At 34.0% G+C, this 18,260-nt stretch overlaps 1 protein-coding gene across 1 annotated transcript; it reads left to right on the top strand.

The window, feature by feature from the left end:
- Positions 1-977: 977 nt before the first annotated feature.
- On the top strand, positions 978-17,174 carry LOC110111446. Its single transcript, XM_020843345.2, has 6 exons — positions 978-1,509; positions 5,962-6,138; positions 8,375-8,503; positions 8,592-8,771; positions 12,873-13,037; positions 16,812-17,174. The coding sequence occupies exons 1-6, from the start codon at positions 1,273-1,275 to the stop codon at positions 17,172-17,174; spliced, it is 1,251 nt and encodes a 416-aa protein (XP_020699004.1). The 5' UTR covers positions 978-1,272.
- The last annotated feature ends 1,086 nt before the right edge of the window (positions 17,175-18,260 follow it).

Genomic DNA, 18,260 nt, shown 5'->3' with positions numbered 1-18,260 from the left:
CAAATCACATGAAAAAATATAAAAAATTATAATATATTTTTGATAAATCAACATCAATGATATTTTTAATGTAATTTATAAATTATAAAATTATATAAATAAATATAAGAATGTATATATATATATTAAATATCTAAAAATTTAGTAGTAGAAGAGAGAGAGAGTTAAATAAGGTTATTTGTATAAATGGCACTAAAAACTATATAATATCTATATTTAGCACTTACATTCATTAAAATTGAAATCTAGCATTCTATTAATGAAATTATTGACGAAGATGAGTCCATATCTTTTTCATCTCTGTCGATAATGTAAACATGAGAGTAGAGAACAAATTCCTCCATCTCCATCTTTCACATAGTCACTATCTTCATGTTTGGCCAATTCTTCCTCTCCCTTCTTTTCTATGTTTATCTTTTTCTCCATCATCCATTTTCATGTAAGGGAATGTTGCTATAAATTCTTGTCATTCTTCAAAATATTCGCTTCCTCAATTTGCAAGCCCGATAAATCCCCTTTTAGCGAAATCCCATCTCGACTTTTCATTCATTTTTCTTATTTCAGTCACTGTAGGTCCCATCTATACAGGTCCCAATAAAAATTTATCGTGACTTTCTCATTTATTAATCATCCAAAAAGCTTGTATCAAGATCATTTTTATTGTCAAGTGTTTTAATAAATGCATCTTAGTTTGAAATATTGATTGAGAGTTTTGACTATCAACCAAGAGATTTTAAATTTGAGCACCTAAATGTCTAAAAAATTTCTAATAAAAAAGTGTTATATTTATAAATAGTAAAATTTAGATGTGATATATATAAATAATTTTGAATCTTATCCTTGTAAATCCCTCTAGCAAACCAAAAAAAAAACCTCACTTCTATCTCTAAAAATCTGAGCCGTTGGTTCCCAATGAACGGCTCTAGATCATGACGGTTGTTGGCGGCGAACCGGACGGGAATCAGTTCACCGTCTTTTTTTCACGTCTGCAAGCTGGATTCCTGAAACGCGAAACAGTAGAGCGCGGCATCCTCCAATTAGGTCTTCTCTATATATAAATTTTCCATCACCGAGAAGATCAGAAGCCAAGCCTCCACCGTCACATCAATCCATCTCGCTCCCGCAAGTTCCAGCGAGGCGTAGCTGGGTATCAAGAGAGGAAGACTCAGATGAGGTGGCCGGAGCGGTTGGCCTTCTCTTTATTTTGGCATAGCTAGGGTTCCTCGGCGAGGGTCGTCGAGTTTCTTCGGGCGCGGGTCGTCGGTGAGGTTCATGGCGTACAGGAGGAAAGTGGGAAGCGCTAGGGCATCGAGTATAGAGGACATAGGATCTGCTGCGGTGGAGGTGACGTCGGCAGTGACGTCTCCACCTCCGTATTCCATCGCCGCGCGGGCGATCAGGGATTCCTCAGCCCATGGAGACTCCTCGCTGTCGTCTGTGTATGGTCAGTCCGCCATTGCCTCTGCGAATAGGGAGTCCAATCGACAGAAGGCGGCCAACGCTGGGCTGGTGAGCGCTTCTCTTCTGCTACCTTGAGAATGTTGCCTATTTGCTTGGATTGGCAAGTCTTACGTTTTTGTAACAGAGATTTCGGATTTGGTGGAATTAGGGGTATGACGAGACGGTAGGAAGGCTTGTTGTAGTTCTATTTGGAGACATTCAGGTGATCATGTGTACTAGCATACCCGATTGGTGGAACAGTAGGGAGAATGATTGTTGGAGTGGTCATACATTTGATTCTATCCATTTTCATGGTAGATTTTGCTTTTTATGTGCAGCTATTTTAGTCATGTGGAACTTTTATGAGGGTTTGGGTGCTGTACTGCTGTGTTGCATTGATCGCCATTTTGATTGAAGTGGCTCCTTTGTAGCTATTTTCAAATAAAATAGAGGGATCAAATGAGACCACGAGATTATGGCTAAATTTTCAATATAGCTACCTTTGCTAGTTAAATTGGGAAGGGAGACTATAATAAATTAGAATTGTGATTTGATAGGATCTCTTAGAGTTTGGAGGATTTTGGGCAATTTCACCATTTCATTTTGACTTGCTTGTAAATCACCTAATATTTCATCGATTTTCATTGGCCTCTTTATTTGAACATCAGGTCGGCTTGTTTATGTGGTTCATTATTTTTTTCCACATCTAGCCGATCTTGCATGTCTTAGGTTTTCTAATATTATTCAAGGTTGCTTTTTTATTTTTTTCATCTATTCGAGCTGTAATTGAGCTATAACCAAGCCAACTAGATTACTCATGGCCCCACTCTTAATATTGCATGTTGTGGCAATTTGAAGAAAAAATTTATGTTAAATGCTCAAATTGGTAGAGAGTGTAGTGAGGTTTTGTTTTTCTTTTTTAACATAATTTTAATACCAAATTACAGAGAGCAAAAAGAATTGAAATTTAGATTTAGATAAGAATGAATTTAATAAAGAGTGAACCAAAGGCATAAGAAAAAGCCAAGTTTCACAGATACCAATTTGCATGGAAAAGTTCTACATTTGAAGTAAGAGTACAACACTAAAACATTATAAATTTCAAATATAAAATACAGTTTATTTTTAAGGTTAACTATATGGATTTTGTCTACAAATAATGATTCAAAGATTTATATACTCTTCTTCTTGAAGCTTATAGACACCTATTTCAAGTAGCACTTGCATTGTAGAGGATCTAAAAATATGATTAAAATGGAATTAAATACTTCTCTAGTTGTTGCCCTCCAAAAATAGTTTCTTTTTATAGATTTTGATTTGAAATTATATTCTATGAAGCATGATTGCTTCAAAATGCATTTGAAATATACCCTTGCCTGTTCCGCCAACTACACAATAGAACTCTTTAGAGCTACATTGTCTCAAATTGCTATTGAAATGTTATAATGTTCCTTTTAAACTCCAAAAAAGTGGAGGATGCCCTTCAACGGGTGGCATGAGATGTTTTAGAGCCTATAAATTTCCAACTACTTCTCTAGCAAATGTTTATCTTTGAATCTTTGGACATTGCTAAACAATATTCTTGTTTTGCTAAAATTCATAGATCTAAGGTTAAAATTGGATCTCTCTCAGTGACCATGGACATAATGGCGATCTTAATCCTCTCTTTGCATGCAATAAGGACATCTCAATGATTGTGCTCTAGGACTAGGCATCATAACTTAAACCACTTTTTGCAGCATGCCCATAAGGTGGAACATCACTTGTGTTAGTACATTAAATCTGGTTGTAGCGGCCATGCCCATAGCGGCATAGTGTTTGCATTGGTAGCTTGCAAAAGTTTTTTGGGTTGAATATGATTTCTGAACTTAATCTTGGTCCTTGCTCTCAAAAATTTTTCAGGAGGTTAGACTTCTAACATCCAAGTTTCAAAGTTTTCAATGACAAACTAGTTGATCATAGAGTTAAGCAAAGGTCTTTTAGTGACTTTCTCTTTGGACAATGTTGTCTTAGTCTCCATTGAATCTCGCATCCAATTTGGGGACAACTAGATTCATGCATGCATCATCTTGTGGAATCCTATCCTTTCAAAAGCCTTTGGCCTCACAAAGGAAAGGACAACATGCCCACCAAGATTAAATTAAGGTATAGCTTCAATTGACAATGTTGATAAATCTTCCTAGGACTTTTAGTCGTCTTGGAAGCTCTATGGTTGGCTATTTATAGCCAAAGTTGTCTATACTCTTAATTATAGTAGTTATTAAACTCGTATGGGATTGCTCACTATGGAGCAATCTATTATTGGCATACTCATTATGGAAAAATATTTGGAAATCTCCTTTTGGGTTTGGATTTTTTGGTCTCAATTTCAAATGAACTTAAGACTAAGGGAACATAGATATTGTTGTGATTCATGGAAAGAAAAATTGTTGTAGCAATTGGTTGTAAAGAGAAAGGAGAATAATAATAAGAATGTTGCGATAGAGAGCGACATGAATTGGAGTGATCTTATTTCATCCTTTGTAATGAATTTATTGAAGGCTAGGAGAACCTGTAATAGGAATATATAAAATTTAGGGGTTGACAATTAACATCATGATTTATTATAATCTGGACAACCCATGGAGTGTTGAGGTGGTAGTGCTAGTTGGACTGGTGCATGAAGTGGAGGATTTAGAGGAGGCATTGTAGGAGGCGGAAGTCTTGAACTAGGGCAGACAGCGGGCCAAGGTGGGAGATTTCAAAATATTTTTACACACTCGCAGTGAAGCAAACAATGATGGTATTCTTCTGGTTGAGCTCTTGCTGAGGGGACTAACTTGCTTGCAAGTAGCAAATGCTGATATTATGCCAGCCAACAGCTTTAGCTGGAATAATGTTTTGGAGATTTTTTTCCTAATATCAAAGCAACTTCCAATCATTTGGCCCGTCTTCATTCCACACATTTAAGTGGAAGAAGCAACTCTGTTTGCCATTGCGGATGTAACCATATCTTCTCTCCAGGTGAAAGTGCAGCAGTCACTTTCTTTGTGGCAGCAACCACCTCTCTCCGTAATTGCATGTGCTGCTCACACTGAATTTTCGTCACTTTGGTGGACCGTGGCTCATTAACTCTCACCCAAAACAAAAATTTTCCGTCTAGTGTGACATCGAGTACTCCCACTTCCTTTCCACTCAAGCTTTTGGTGGCCTTCTTATTGGTTTGCAATCACAACTTAGCTCTTTCTTGTTTTAACATGTGGATGGATACCAAAGCTTCATAATTTGATTCACTCAGATTATTTTTAGTGTAGCTTACAAAATAATTGTTTTCTAAAATTGAATTGTATTGTGTTATGGAAGTAATATATGATGATTGCATGTGGAGTAAGTAACTGGCCAGAAAAGTACATGTATTATTCTGGAACTAGTACATGAAATTGGATTCCAAGTATATAAATTTGCAGAGTTCTTCATATCTTCGAGAGGTGATTGATTATTTTCTATTCATTGAATCAATTTGTGCAGTTCGATTGAAACATGCTTATATGATAATTGCACGATCAGCATTAGAGGTTCTGAGGTTTTGAACAATTTTAGGTGATTTATTGCATAAAATTGATCTGGAGGCTAGTGAGTATAAGTTTATTCTGTTGCTAATTGAAAGGAATATTTTAGTTTAGCTTGGGCAGGACTTTTTGATCACCTTGTATTTTCATTTTTCTGTGTTATTATTAGTTCATTCGCTGGGTATTCATGCTGCGCATGTATGCTTGTGTGCCATGCTTGCTTTTGTTTTTGTGATGTATTGCATGGAAATTGTGATTTTGTAATTTAATGTCATTTTTATATGAATCATCGGATGGGAAATGTTGAGGGTACAAGAAATTGACGTTTATACATTTTGGAGGTCTTCAATGAAGCTCTTTATTTTTGCGAAAATTTTTGGTGCAATTAGAGATAATTTCCCTACTTTAGCTGACATCTATTCATATGGCATAGTATTGGAGTACCATGTTTTGTTTTTTTTTTTTGCAGTTCGGGACATTTCAATCTGACAAAGCGCCTCTTGATACAATGACATTGTGGAGCCAACAAATTGCAAAATTTTTAACCAAGGGATTGAACGTGGCCTGGAAAATTACTTTTCTGTTGATATTTCACTGCTAACGTAATCACCTTTTAGTGGAAAATAACTATTCTTAGTTTCCCAACTTTCCTTTAATTTATAACATGTAGAAGCCACATCGTTGAAATATTGCCAAATCTGATCCACTAATTTAAACGATATTGTTCAGTATCTTGTTTATTTATATAGAGACTAGCCTACATTGTGAGCTTCTTTGATGAAGTGATCTCGGAGAATGTCTCTTTTTCAGTGTTCGATTAACTTGGACTATTTTGTTGATTTCTTTTTATATGAAAATGCTGACTGGATTCAATGATTCACTTGTTTATATTATTGTCGTTCATGTGTACTTTTTTACTGCAAATAGTCTCATCGTTTTTTAATTGCAAGCCATCCTTGACTTTTCACTGCAGGATGCTACTTCTTATGAGTACACATCAATGAATAATTTGAATGAATCCAAAAATGGTTTTTGGGGTGTTCTTGCTAGAAAAGCTAAAAGCTTTCTTGAAGATGATACTGCGGCTCAGAAACTTGAAACATATGAAAGAGAGCATCCCAAGATGGTTGATAAGAAGTCTGTTAGACAGGTAAGAATCATACGACTCCCTCATTATTGAGTCTTAATAAGGTATTTTTTTCCAAAATTGATGTAAACTAGAGGGCCTGGCTGCACTTTGCTTTTGTTGCAATGTTATCCTGAAAGGTCATTCTACTTCCTGTTCCGATTAACTTCTTGATAGTAAGCTTTGATTTATTATACTTCTCAATTTAGTTAATTTATGACTTCCTTACAAACTAGAGTAGATATGCAGCTTCTTTTGCTTTTTATTTTATTTTATTTTATTTTTCTCTTTTGCCAAATAGTTTATCCTCCTGTAATGACTAGCAACTTCATCTTCCATTCAAACTTATTTCTTGACCAACAGCAGCCTCCATTTGAATGAACCATTTTCCTTTATTAATCATTGCGCTGCAACTTGTCCAGCTTTCACAGTACAAATAACTTGCGATAAATTATTGTAGTGCTTTCCAGATTTTGCTTGTTTTTTTTTTCTCTTCCTAGGTAAATTCTATTAGTCTTTTCATATATTTATTATTTCCATCTTTGAATTTCTTTTTCAAACTGTTGGGGCTGTGATTACGAAGAGAGAGGACTGATTTGTGCAATCAAGGCACTCTTGAATTAATCAATCTATAACATGGATGGAATGGACTGTGAGGTTTTTTTTAAGAGTAGTAGTAGGAGATGCTGCACGGATAATGGGGGCGGGGGAGGGGGGATACGGTCACTACAGCATCCTCACCTTTTCCTACTACTGTCCTTCCCCACCAACATTATCACTAGAAGGATTATTTATCAAAGAAACTTCATTATATTCTTAATTCTTACACCTAAGAGAAAATAGTTCAAGAATCAACTTGACATTTTGTTTAGTTAGTGCGATGCACAAAAGATATTCAAAGCGGGGTTCTTTTATGTATGTTTTATTTGTGTCAACGAAAATTTTAATGGATGAGCTTTTTTGTTGAAATGAGTGATAAGGTATAACAATTAGAAATTATTTAGAAGAGAGGTTGTACGATTATAGGACAACAATGTTGCACCGATACACCTATTTATGAAGGCATGTTGTATCTGATACACCGATGCACAGACATGCCTTAGATATGTCACCAATACGTGTCGGATAAGCCAAAGCCATATCCAATTAAAATACTATTTAATTTCAAAAGGAAACGCGTATCCGATACGCGTTTCCCTTGAAAAGCAAAAAGAAATCCAAAAAAAAAAAAGCGTCGTATTTACTTCCGTGGCTGCGAGCAAGGTTCTCTCATTTCCAAAATGGATTTGATTCTCTTGATGACATGGGAATATTAGAAATTACTAATCTTTCATTTGATGAGCCTGAATTTGAAGCTATGATATTTATTGAAGATGATATAGAAGTTCAAAGACAAATCACTGAAGAAGCTAATCATATCATTCATTCTATTGAATAGTTAAAACTTCGTGTTCTAAACAATTTATGTTTATGCTTTTGTTGTTGTACTAGACATTTAATACTTGCTTATAGTTTGATATTATAAGCTACAAGGCTACAAATGATGTTGTTGTCATTTTTTTTTGTAATTTCAAATATTATGCTTTGATTGATTTCTTAAATTTTATGTATGATTTATAAATTATAATGCCGTGTCCGCGTCGTACCCGTATCCTATATTTTTAAAAATTGACATGTCCTGTATTCGTATCGTGTCGTATCCGTGTCGCCATATCCGTATCGGTGCAACATAGTAGGAAAAAAACCAAGAATGAATGAATTTGAAAGGATTGTTATTAGTCAATTAATTATGAATTTAAGCACTTTTATGGTTGCATGTGTGTTTGTCTATACACAAATACACTACTTTATAGTTTTTTGTTACTTTATTATTATTGATGTTAAATTTTTTGCTTTTCAGTGTGTCTATATCAACATTTAAGTGTTAAAAAAATGTGTCATTTATTCTTTGAAATTCGGCAACTTAGTTTAGAAAGGTGAGTGTCTCAGCTCTTTCCTTTCACCACACAGACAATATTGGGCCTTCTCAAATTATTGGTGCCGTTTACCTAAGTGAGTTTGCGTGCCTTGTAAGACTTAAACACCTTATAGGTGGTCTTGCTGTCCAAACCCATTCCACAGGAGAGTTTTCACCTCGAGCTGTTGTATGGTGGACATTATCCTAATACTTACCGGATTCTCTTTTAGTATTTAGCATGGCTTTATGTTCATGCTGTGGAAAGGTGTAAGCATTTTCGTTGGGAAGTTGACATTTTGTCAGTTGCAGATCAATCAAACCCAACAGCCGCCACAGATTTACTCAAAGATGGAGATTCCACCTCAAAAAAGCTCAGATTCTATAACTTCTTCCCTTAATTACATTGGTGGCACCATAAAAAATGCTCTTGAAGTAAGTATTAGCTTCCTTTTTCTTTGAGTACTTTTCTTCCAAAAGCTCTTTATCAATACTTAATAGATAATGCCTCTCTTATATCCAGGAAGGCTTGACAATTGTGGAGAACAAAACAGCTGACATCATTCAGGAAACCCGAAAATTGCAAATCCGGAGAAAAGGAGCTAGCCAAACCGGACAAAATCAGGATAAAAACAAAACATCTTTGAACAGCTTCCCTCAAATTCAGTCTGATTATGAAACACAACTGAAGGCATCCCGCGACGTAAGGTGGCAACTTTGTATCACTGGATGGCATGTAGAAATTGTTATGCGTATGTTGGTTTGCTTAGTTCAAACTTATTTATCACATCATCCTGGTCCCTATTCATTGGCTGCATATTTCATTTACGAAGAACTACAACAAAAAAACATTTTCATGATTAAATTTTGGAGGAAATCATAAAATTGATGTCCATGTAAGCTGCAACAAATAATTGCTTGGGTGCAGTGTTAAATATAGGCAAGAGTTCCCACATTATGGACGAATGTAGGCAAAGAAGCTAGTACTTAAAACTAAAATTATTTTAGGAACTTAGAATATAAGTTTCCTTATAGGCAAATTAATAGAATTAATAGATATTATGATTTATACGAAAATAAGTATTCTATGTATTCATGAAACTAAATACGTTTGAGAGAATGCTAAGGAGATTGATAGTTTAGGATTTAAACCGTAGTATTTTGGTAAGAGTCGTACTAGAAATAGTGTAGGTATGATTATAAATAAGAGTTTAAAGTATAATATTATAAAAATTAATATAATTGGAGATATAATTATAGCTTAAAAAATCATTGTTGATGTGATGTACTGGCAGATTTGATTGGGAGGGAATCAAAAAGTTTCCTAATCAAGAGGAGCTGTTTAGGAAGGTTCTTAATCAAAGGGAAATTATTTAGAAATATTTAAATTATAATTGGGAGGGAATTATTTACGCGAGAGATCTAATTTAAATTCAAAATTTAAGAGGGAATTATTTAGGGAAAATAAGGAGGAATTAATGGGGGATTGTTTAGGAAAGTATTAATTACAATTGGAAGAAAATTAATTAGGAAAATAAATCTAATTTGAATTCAAATCTGAAAAGGAATTATTTTGGGAAAGGTGGCTGATTTGGGAGGGAATTATGAGAGCCTATTTAAGGCTAACAATAGGGTTATTTCAAATTATGTTTTGTGAGTTTGCCGAATTTAGTTTATTCTTAGGTTATTTGGGCTTTAGTTAGCGGCTAGGGATTTGGGAGAGCTGGATCTTTATCTCCAATTGAAGATCCAACGATATCGCATCCACTTCCTATCTTGATGCTAAGATTTTTAATATTATAAGTGCTTATGTTCCTTAAGTAGGTTTGTATATAAGTTCAAAATTAAAATTTTGGAACGACTTAGAATAATTAATACAAAAGATTTCTTTTGAAGAAAAAAAAAATATTGAACGATATTTAAATAGACATGTTGGTAGTGAGGTCGATGATTTTAAAATCATTCATGGTGTCTATTGGTTTGGAGCGACTAATGAAGGTGGTATGATCATATTATATTATTCTTTAGATTGTAATTTTGTAATTGCTAATACCTTATTTAAGAAAAAAGATGAGCATCTCATCACTTATGAGAATGGATATAGTAAAACTCAGATTGATTATTCTCTTATAAAAAAAATTAATCATTTATATTGCAAAGATTGTAAAGTTATTCCGAGTGAAAGTTTATATACCCAATATTACTTATTAGTTTTGAACTTTAAAATGAATCGGTAGAAAATAAAAAAATAAAGTAAAACATTGTTTTATGATTAGATGAAGCATTTAAAGAATATTAAGAAAAATATTTTTGAAAGTAAGATTTTAGATGTTAAGATTTTGTTTGTGCATGAGAAAGATAATATTATGTGAAAAAAATAATTAGTAACATTAAGAATGTTGCAAAAGATGTGCTTGGAGTATCAAAGGAAAAATTTCTTAATAATAAAAATAGTTGGTGGTGGATTCAACATATGCAATGAAAAAGTTAAAAAATAAGAATATTTGTTATAAAAATTGGTTTAAATATAAAACATTCTGATAATTAGGAAAGATATAAAAAGGTCCGTAAGGAGTTTAAGAAAGCAATATGTGATGTAAAAAGTTTAGCTTTTAATGATTTATATAATATATTATATACTAAGGATGGCAAAAGATATATATAATATATATGTGTGTGTGTGTGTGTGTGTTAACCAAACAAAGAGATAGGGGTAGTAAAGATTTAGTTCAAGTGAAGTGTATTAAGGATGAAAATCAAAAAGAGCTTTTATTAGAAGAAGATATTCAACAAAGGTGGATGAGATATTTTTTTAAACGTTTCAATGAAGATTATGAGAATGCAATCGACTTTAGTGACCTTAGCAACCTAAATGAAAATAAAGATTTTGTTTTTATCGGCGTATTAGTAAAACCGAAGTTAGAGAGGCTTTAAAGAAAAATAAAGTGTGGAAAAGTTATTGGACTTGATGATATTCCAATAGAGGTGTGAAAATGATTAGGAGATGAAGGAATTTATTAGCTTACTAAACTTTTTAATATTATTTTGAAGATTAAAAAGATGTCAGATTAGTGGAGAATGAGTATGTTGATTCCTATTTTTTAAGATTAAGGTGATGCACAAGATTATACGAATTATAGAAGAATTAAGTTAATTGTCATACTTTAAAACTATGGGAGAGAGTTATCGAGCATAGGTTGCGGCATGATACTAATGTTTCTCAAAATTAATTTGGATTCATGCTGGGTAGGTCTCATACCATGTAGGTGTTAGGAAAGATATACATTTATTGATAGGTTTGATAGAGAAGTATGTAGAGAATAAGGAGGATTTATATATGATATTTATTGATTTAGAGAAGACATATGGTAAAGTTCTAAGAGAAGTGCTATGAAGAGTTTTAGAAAAGAAAGGTGTTAATAATGCTTATATTCAAGTCATTAAGGATATGTATGCAGGAGTGTTACTTGTGTTCAAACACAAGGTGGTTTGACCAAGTATTTTTTTTATTTCTATTGGATTACATCAAGGATCAGCCTTAAGCCCATATCTTTTTTTGCTTTAGTTATGAATGTTCTCACTAGACATTTGCAAGAGGTTGTACCTTGGTGTATGCTATTTGCTGATGCTATTTTTATTGTTGTTAAGACTAGAGAAGGAGTTGAAGGTAAACTTGAATTATGGTGGTCAACGTTTGAGTCTAAAGGTTTTTGGTCGAGTAGATCTAAAGCAGAATATATGGAGTATACTTTTAGTATTAATAAATCTAGTGGAGGAATTGTGACTTTGGGCAATCAAGTCATTAATAAGAGTATATGTTTTAGATATCTTTGGTCTATTATTCAGAGTGATGTTGAAATAGATGAGCATATTATTAGTATAATTCAAGATGGATGGTTGAGGCGGAGGAATGCTTTGGGTTTGTTGTGTGATAGAAAAGTTCCCCTCAAACTTAAGGGAAAATTCTATAGGATGGTGGTGAGACCTACAATGTTTTATGGTACATAATGTTGGCCATTAAAAGAGAAGCATAATATGAATTTTGTAGAGAGTAGGATGCTCAGGTGGATGAGCGGTTTTACTCTTAGAGACAGGATACGAAATGAGCATATACGTGAAAATGTTGGAGTAACTCCAGTGGAAGATAAGATTAGAGTCACTTTAGCTGGTTTGGTCACAAAAATTGGCGGCCTTTCAATGATGCATTAGATTTGACTTATGTTAAGAAAGGTAGAGGTGAACCTAAAAAAGGCTTGGTTAGGAAATATTAAAAATGATCTTTTTTATTAGATTTAAATGAGAATTTAACTCTTAACATGACACAATGGAGAAAAAAGATTCATGTAGCTGACCCCCACATAGTGGGATAAAGACTTGATGTTGTTGTTATTGGTGGTGAATACAAGATTTAAGTTAACTCGGTGTTGGAGTAGTAGTTGATTCTTGGGCAATTGCACTGTATGGTTTGACTTATGAGTCTAAGAGTCATTATGGACTGCATAAAATATGTTTCCTGATTTCACCGTCCGCATTGAAGAATTCCTTACTGGAGTCGGTTATAATGGCATCTACTCATTTATTTTGAATATCACTTTGTTCTGTACTAGGGTATTTTAAGGTATGAATGATATAAATGCCATATTCGTTTTATGCTTTTTTTCTGCTTTTCCAGGCTGTAAATGGATGGGTGCAAGGGCCAAGCTTCTTATTTTATGGCCCTATATTTAATCCTCTTATTATGCCGCTCATTCATTAATGAAATAATTGACCTCTTCTCTTTTTACGTCCTTTTTAACTTTTACAGGTTGCAAATGCAATGGCTGCAAAGGCCAAACTACTTATGCGGGAGATGAAGACTGTCAAGGCAGATCTTGCTTTTGCAAAGGAACGATGCACTCAACTTGAAGAGGAGAACAGAATGTTAAGAGAGGGTCTTGAGAAAGGCAGCAATCCAGAAGATGATGATCTGGTATGCTTGTCCTTTAATTTCTTTAAATACTAGATGTTATTCAAATGCGTTTGGGTCTGAAAATCAGAGAAGAAATTAGCTTTTTTGTTTATGGCATTTATTTATTATCTGCTGAAAGCAAACAATCTATTGAAATTCTTATTGCATTTTTAATGCAATTGCAAAGGCTTATACTTTATACCAGGGTAAAATATATGTTGAAAGCATTTATAATTCTTTCCATATCTCCTATTTTACACAATCTTGTTTATCATCTAGTCCTTTTTTTTAATTCGAACGGTTTCGTGCATTTCTATTTAATCTTGCAATGAACTGGTTGTCTTCCACATTATTCTCTTGCTGATCTGTGTGTCTAATGAGATTTAAAATCTTTCTGTATACATTTACCATTTGTTCAGAACTCTACATTTATGATTTATTGATCATAAACTACATCTTGAATGTTTATAGCTATTCTTCCCTTATGAAATTTAAATAGGAGAAGATAGGATCATTTTCGTCCATCAATTCCTTAAAAGAGAATCAAAATAGCCCTACCATGAAATTATTTTGATTTTTTTTACAGACTTGAAGGACCAAAATGATTCTTTAATATAATTAGGGATCATTTTCATAAAGAGTCAAAGGATTATTTTGATCTTTTTTCTCTTCAAAATGATGTTACCATGTATCTTATTCTCTAGGTACATTTCTTAATCTTGTTGATTACTAATAGATCTGAAAGTTAAAAGAAAAATTTTTCCCGAGGATATGTATTTTCACGGTGAGGGTTTTAAAGGTCTTAAAGTGTGTCATGTGAGAATAGGATAAAAAAAGACATGATGCTTATGAAAGACTCAGTGTTATTAACAAAGTATTAGAAAACAACGTCTTATTTTACTGGTTGGATTCTAGGGCTAAATGTGGGGTTGCCATTACATGGGGTTAAATAATTCAAAATAAAAGAGAAGTGAGATCATGGAGTTGAGGAAGTTGTGTTTGATCATGATTGAACTTAATAGGATACTAATTAATTCATCAAGTTCATTGTGTACTTTTCGGTGGTTTAATGGGTAATGAATTTTAATTATTTTAGATTTTTTAGGAGGGGAGTAGTAAAAACTTATCGTGTCAGATCCATCTGACCTGTAATGTTCAACACTTTGTATTTACTGAAGGTCAAATGAACCATAGGAACCACAACTCCCTAATGCCCGTGTTGATACCCACGATGATAAGGATCCCACATGCCAGTTGCTTTCCATGATATTTCGCCCCTCGCATCTCGTCCATGATGCTCTGAAATCATAAATACATCATGTTTTGACTAAACTTACCTCCTTTCTTCTATATCAGAGAAACCCTTACCTTTCACCTAGAACAGCTCACTCTTGACTTTCTCCTATTCTGTCTTCCATGGCTTCAATCCTATCAGCTAAACACCCTCTCAAAACTAAAGTCTCTTTCGCCTGGACCTCCATCTCTAGCTCCTTACTCGGTCACGTTATCCATGAGGCCAGAATCAATAGGAACATCCCATTGCACAATCTGGATATTTTTTTTTTTAACCTCAATGATATAAATCGTGTCACCACCCACCATGATAGCTGGTGTAAATAACCTCCTAGCTTTACCCATGATATAAATCATGTCTTGCTCTACTATTCCCCCCTTCTGAGCACATAGCCTTCTTAACTGGGGAAAAATAAAAAATTATGAAAATTATGGGAGATATTGCTCAACTTAGATTTCTCAGCTCCTATTATTTTCGGTCTTCCATGAGTTGCACCACTGAACAATGCACGTGCAAGTGCTCTCAACCACCTTTGCTGCTAGAGTTCGCTACAAGTAGCTCAAATAAAAGGCCCAAAATGGCACCAAGGGCAGCTTTCATCTCACTTATTTTTTGCTCCTCTCTTAGTATGAAACCAGCATCATGATAAGAAAATTGTCAAAAATCAGCTGCTGACCACAAGCACCTCTACCTCCAGAAATGAAGTAGCAGTTGATAATGTTATGTTCTCAAAAAGTGATCACAAGTCCCAGCTGCGTTAGATTACTTTTGGCTTCAATATAGAATATATATCAAAAATAAAATGAGAGCTTAGACATTGATTGTATAAAAGTCAAACAAAAGATGAGAATATGACATGCATTTATTGGATAAGTTCTTTGTTGGCTGTATTGTACTACCATGAAGTGAACGTTGAGAGAGTTTGCTTTGACAAAGAATTGAAAGTTTTGTGGATACCTAAGTTAACAAGATTTTTATTTGTTTTCTTTTCTTTTTTACTTTATTGAGCACTGTACAAGTGTTCCTATTCATTTTCTTGTGATGTATTATGATTTAACTGAAGATGTGTAATCAAACATTTGTTGCAATCCTGGTTCATGGAAATTCAAACTATATCCTTTGACGTTCAATCAAGAGAAGCATGTTAGTTCTGTGTGGAATCTAATTGTGTCAATCAATCGGGTTGTACTGTTGATTTGGATCTCAATTCCATCGGTCGAGCTTGCCGGGGGTTGCAAGGGGACCTCCTCTTGCTTTGGGTTCAGGGTTTTATACTCTAGTGCTGCGATAATCAACACTTATTTTGCATTTTTGAGACAGAGTGGAGTGCTGCGACGCTCCAAACCCCAGCTCTGCTAGTGAGGCTAGTCAATTTTCTTTCTTGGTTTTCATGTTTAACTTGAAAGGCTGTGTCCCTTAGGGTGATTAAGGTGTGTCTCTTTGTCAGTTATGTAAGAGAACGGTGCAAGAGTGAAGAGAGACAATGAGAGAATGAGAGAGTGAGATGAAAGATATCTATATAATTTCTCTCAATTTTCATCGTGAATTTCTTGATGTGGTGTGGTTCCCCATTTTTTTCCAGTTTTGGGTTTTTCTACATTAAATCCTGGTGATCTTTCTTTTCCACTGCATTTTCTCTTCCTTGTATGTGTTCGCTGCGTTATTTACTTCCCAACAAAGTGATTGTGTAGATCCAAATTGGAATTAGTTGATGCTTCATAATCAACGAAAGGGAGCCTTAAATAAGCCAATTAGAACCCTAATAATTTAAAGCAAAGGTTGCTCAAGGTTGTTTAATCATCTAAAAGGCCAATTAGATTTATTATTGCCTTGATCATTAAATATGGGTTTAGTTGATATCATATTGCTAATTCAAATAACACCTTACGAAGTTCAGTCCTCAAACAATTCTATACAACATAAGGCTAAAAAATAAGCTAACAGGTCCATCAACTGAACTTTGCCAATTTCTATGCTACCAAGCCCACCAAAAACCAATTTAGGCCAATTTCCATGCTATAAAACTTTGTGCAGTGGTGTGTATTTGATCAGTTTGGGCGATTTGATTTTCAAATTAGCTAAATCAATTAGTTTTAATCAGTGAATTTTACTTTAATTCTGGATGATGAATCAAAATATAATTAAGTTTAATATAGAACTTAATTACCTTTATCTTAAATAACATTTATCAAGAATAATGTCAAGTAATCTTTGCAAAAAATTATAATTTTGATATGTGGAATAAATAATATACATGTTGATCTTTCTTTCATTTAGTTATTTATAATTCACAAGATCCATTGATTTAATATTTGAAGTAACTTTTATAATTAAGTTATACATGTACTAGGCCGAATACCACATGAACTCACTCGAACTCGGCTCATTTACACCCCTAATTATTATGGTATTTGATTATCTTTATATAGTCAATAAAAAATCTTCTATTGCTTGCTGCTATTTGACCCCTCGTATGGTGACTATTTCCCATTTCTTCTCAGATAAGGTTACAATTGGAGACATTGCTAGCAGAGAAGGGACGACTGGCGCATGAGAACTCTGTCTATGCTCGAGAAAACCGGTTCTTGAGAGAGATCGTCGAATACCACCAGCTCACAATGCAGGATGTTGTTTACATGGATGAAGGCGCCGAGGAAGTCACCGAAGTCTACCCTATTCCACCCCTCTCAACTCTATCTGCTATCGCACCGCGAAGCTCATCTCCAGAACTCGCCTCCATTTTTGTTCCTGAATCCTGTCCCATAGTGCCGATGCCGCCATCGCCATCACCATCACCATCACCACATTCGTCCAGGGCCGCGACAACCAGGGCCGCGGCCGCAGCCACCAGTCCTCCTGAGTGAGAAGTAAGCATCATTTTCATCAATATCTCTTGTATAGTCATATGATCAGTCACCCTCTTGATGCTTGCATGCCTAACTTTTAGCTCATTTTGGTAATTTATTTATTGAAATTTATAAACCCTAAATCTGCATTCAAACTTTACTTTGCAACCATGTGTGGCAAACTGGCAATTGTTAGTGATGTGGTTTCTAGCCTGCCTTTTGGTATATGGATGTTCTGTAAAGTTACATATTTGATCATCTTTTAAGTGTAAACTTTCATGTATTTCATCGTTACGAATAAAGCTAAATATAAATTGAATTATTCTTCACTTTGTTTACATAGTTTTATGCTACAGAAAACTCAAAGATCAAAATGGTTCATAATTATATTAAAGAATTATTTTGTTCCTTTATGTTTTTAAAAAGGAACTAAAATAGTCTTCCCGTGGATTATTTTGATTTCTTTTTAAAGATTTGAGGGATTGAAATGATCCTTTAATAAAGTTGAGGATCCTTTTTTGTCCTTTGAAAAAAATCGAGCGATCTTTTTCTATTTCTCCTTATTATTTAAGATGTACTCCCAAAAGTTTTGGGATTGTTGGTTCAACACAATTGTAATAGTGGGGAAATCATTCCGTGCGGAGTCCAAATGTAGAGGATTTTCTGGATTGCTGTGTATGTACTGCGTATTTACTATGTATTTGTAGATATACAATAAATAAGCAGCAAATTAACAATACTAACTAAATATTTAGTAAAAACTTAGAAAAAATGCAAAAAATACATATTAAATACTAAGCAAATATTCACAATTAATGATTGGCTTAGTATTTGTTGTGTATCTATAAATATACAGTACATATGCAGTGTGGACACAGCAATTCGGAAAATCCTCTACATTCGGACTCCGCATAGAATAATTTTCCGTAATGGTGTTATTAAAAATTTGTATGATATACTTTCTTTTTTTTATAGTTTTGTTGTGTATATTATTGTTATATTTTTATTTGGTTATAATTTTGTTTTATATGTTTTTAAAAATTTTATGAAGAGAGCTTTGCTTTTCACAATCGGATTTGCCAGCATTAGAATGATAGTTGCACA

The sequence above is a fragment of the Dendrobium catenatum genome, unplaced genomic scaffold (genome assembly GCF_001605985.2).
Source record: "Dendrobium catenatum unplaced genomic scaffold, ASM160598v2 fragScaff_scaffold_1414, whole genome shotgun sequence".
Taxonomy (NCBI): Eukaryota; Viridiplantae; Streptophyta; class Magnoliopsida; order Asparagales; family Orchidaceae; genus Dendrobium; species Dendrobium catenatum.
The sequence above is the reverse complement of the archived record's forward strand: the minus strand, read 5'-3'. Positions and strand labels throughout refer to the sequence as shown.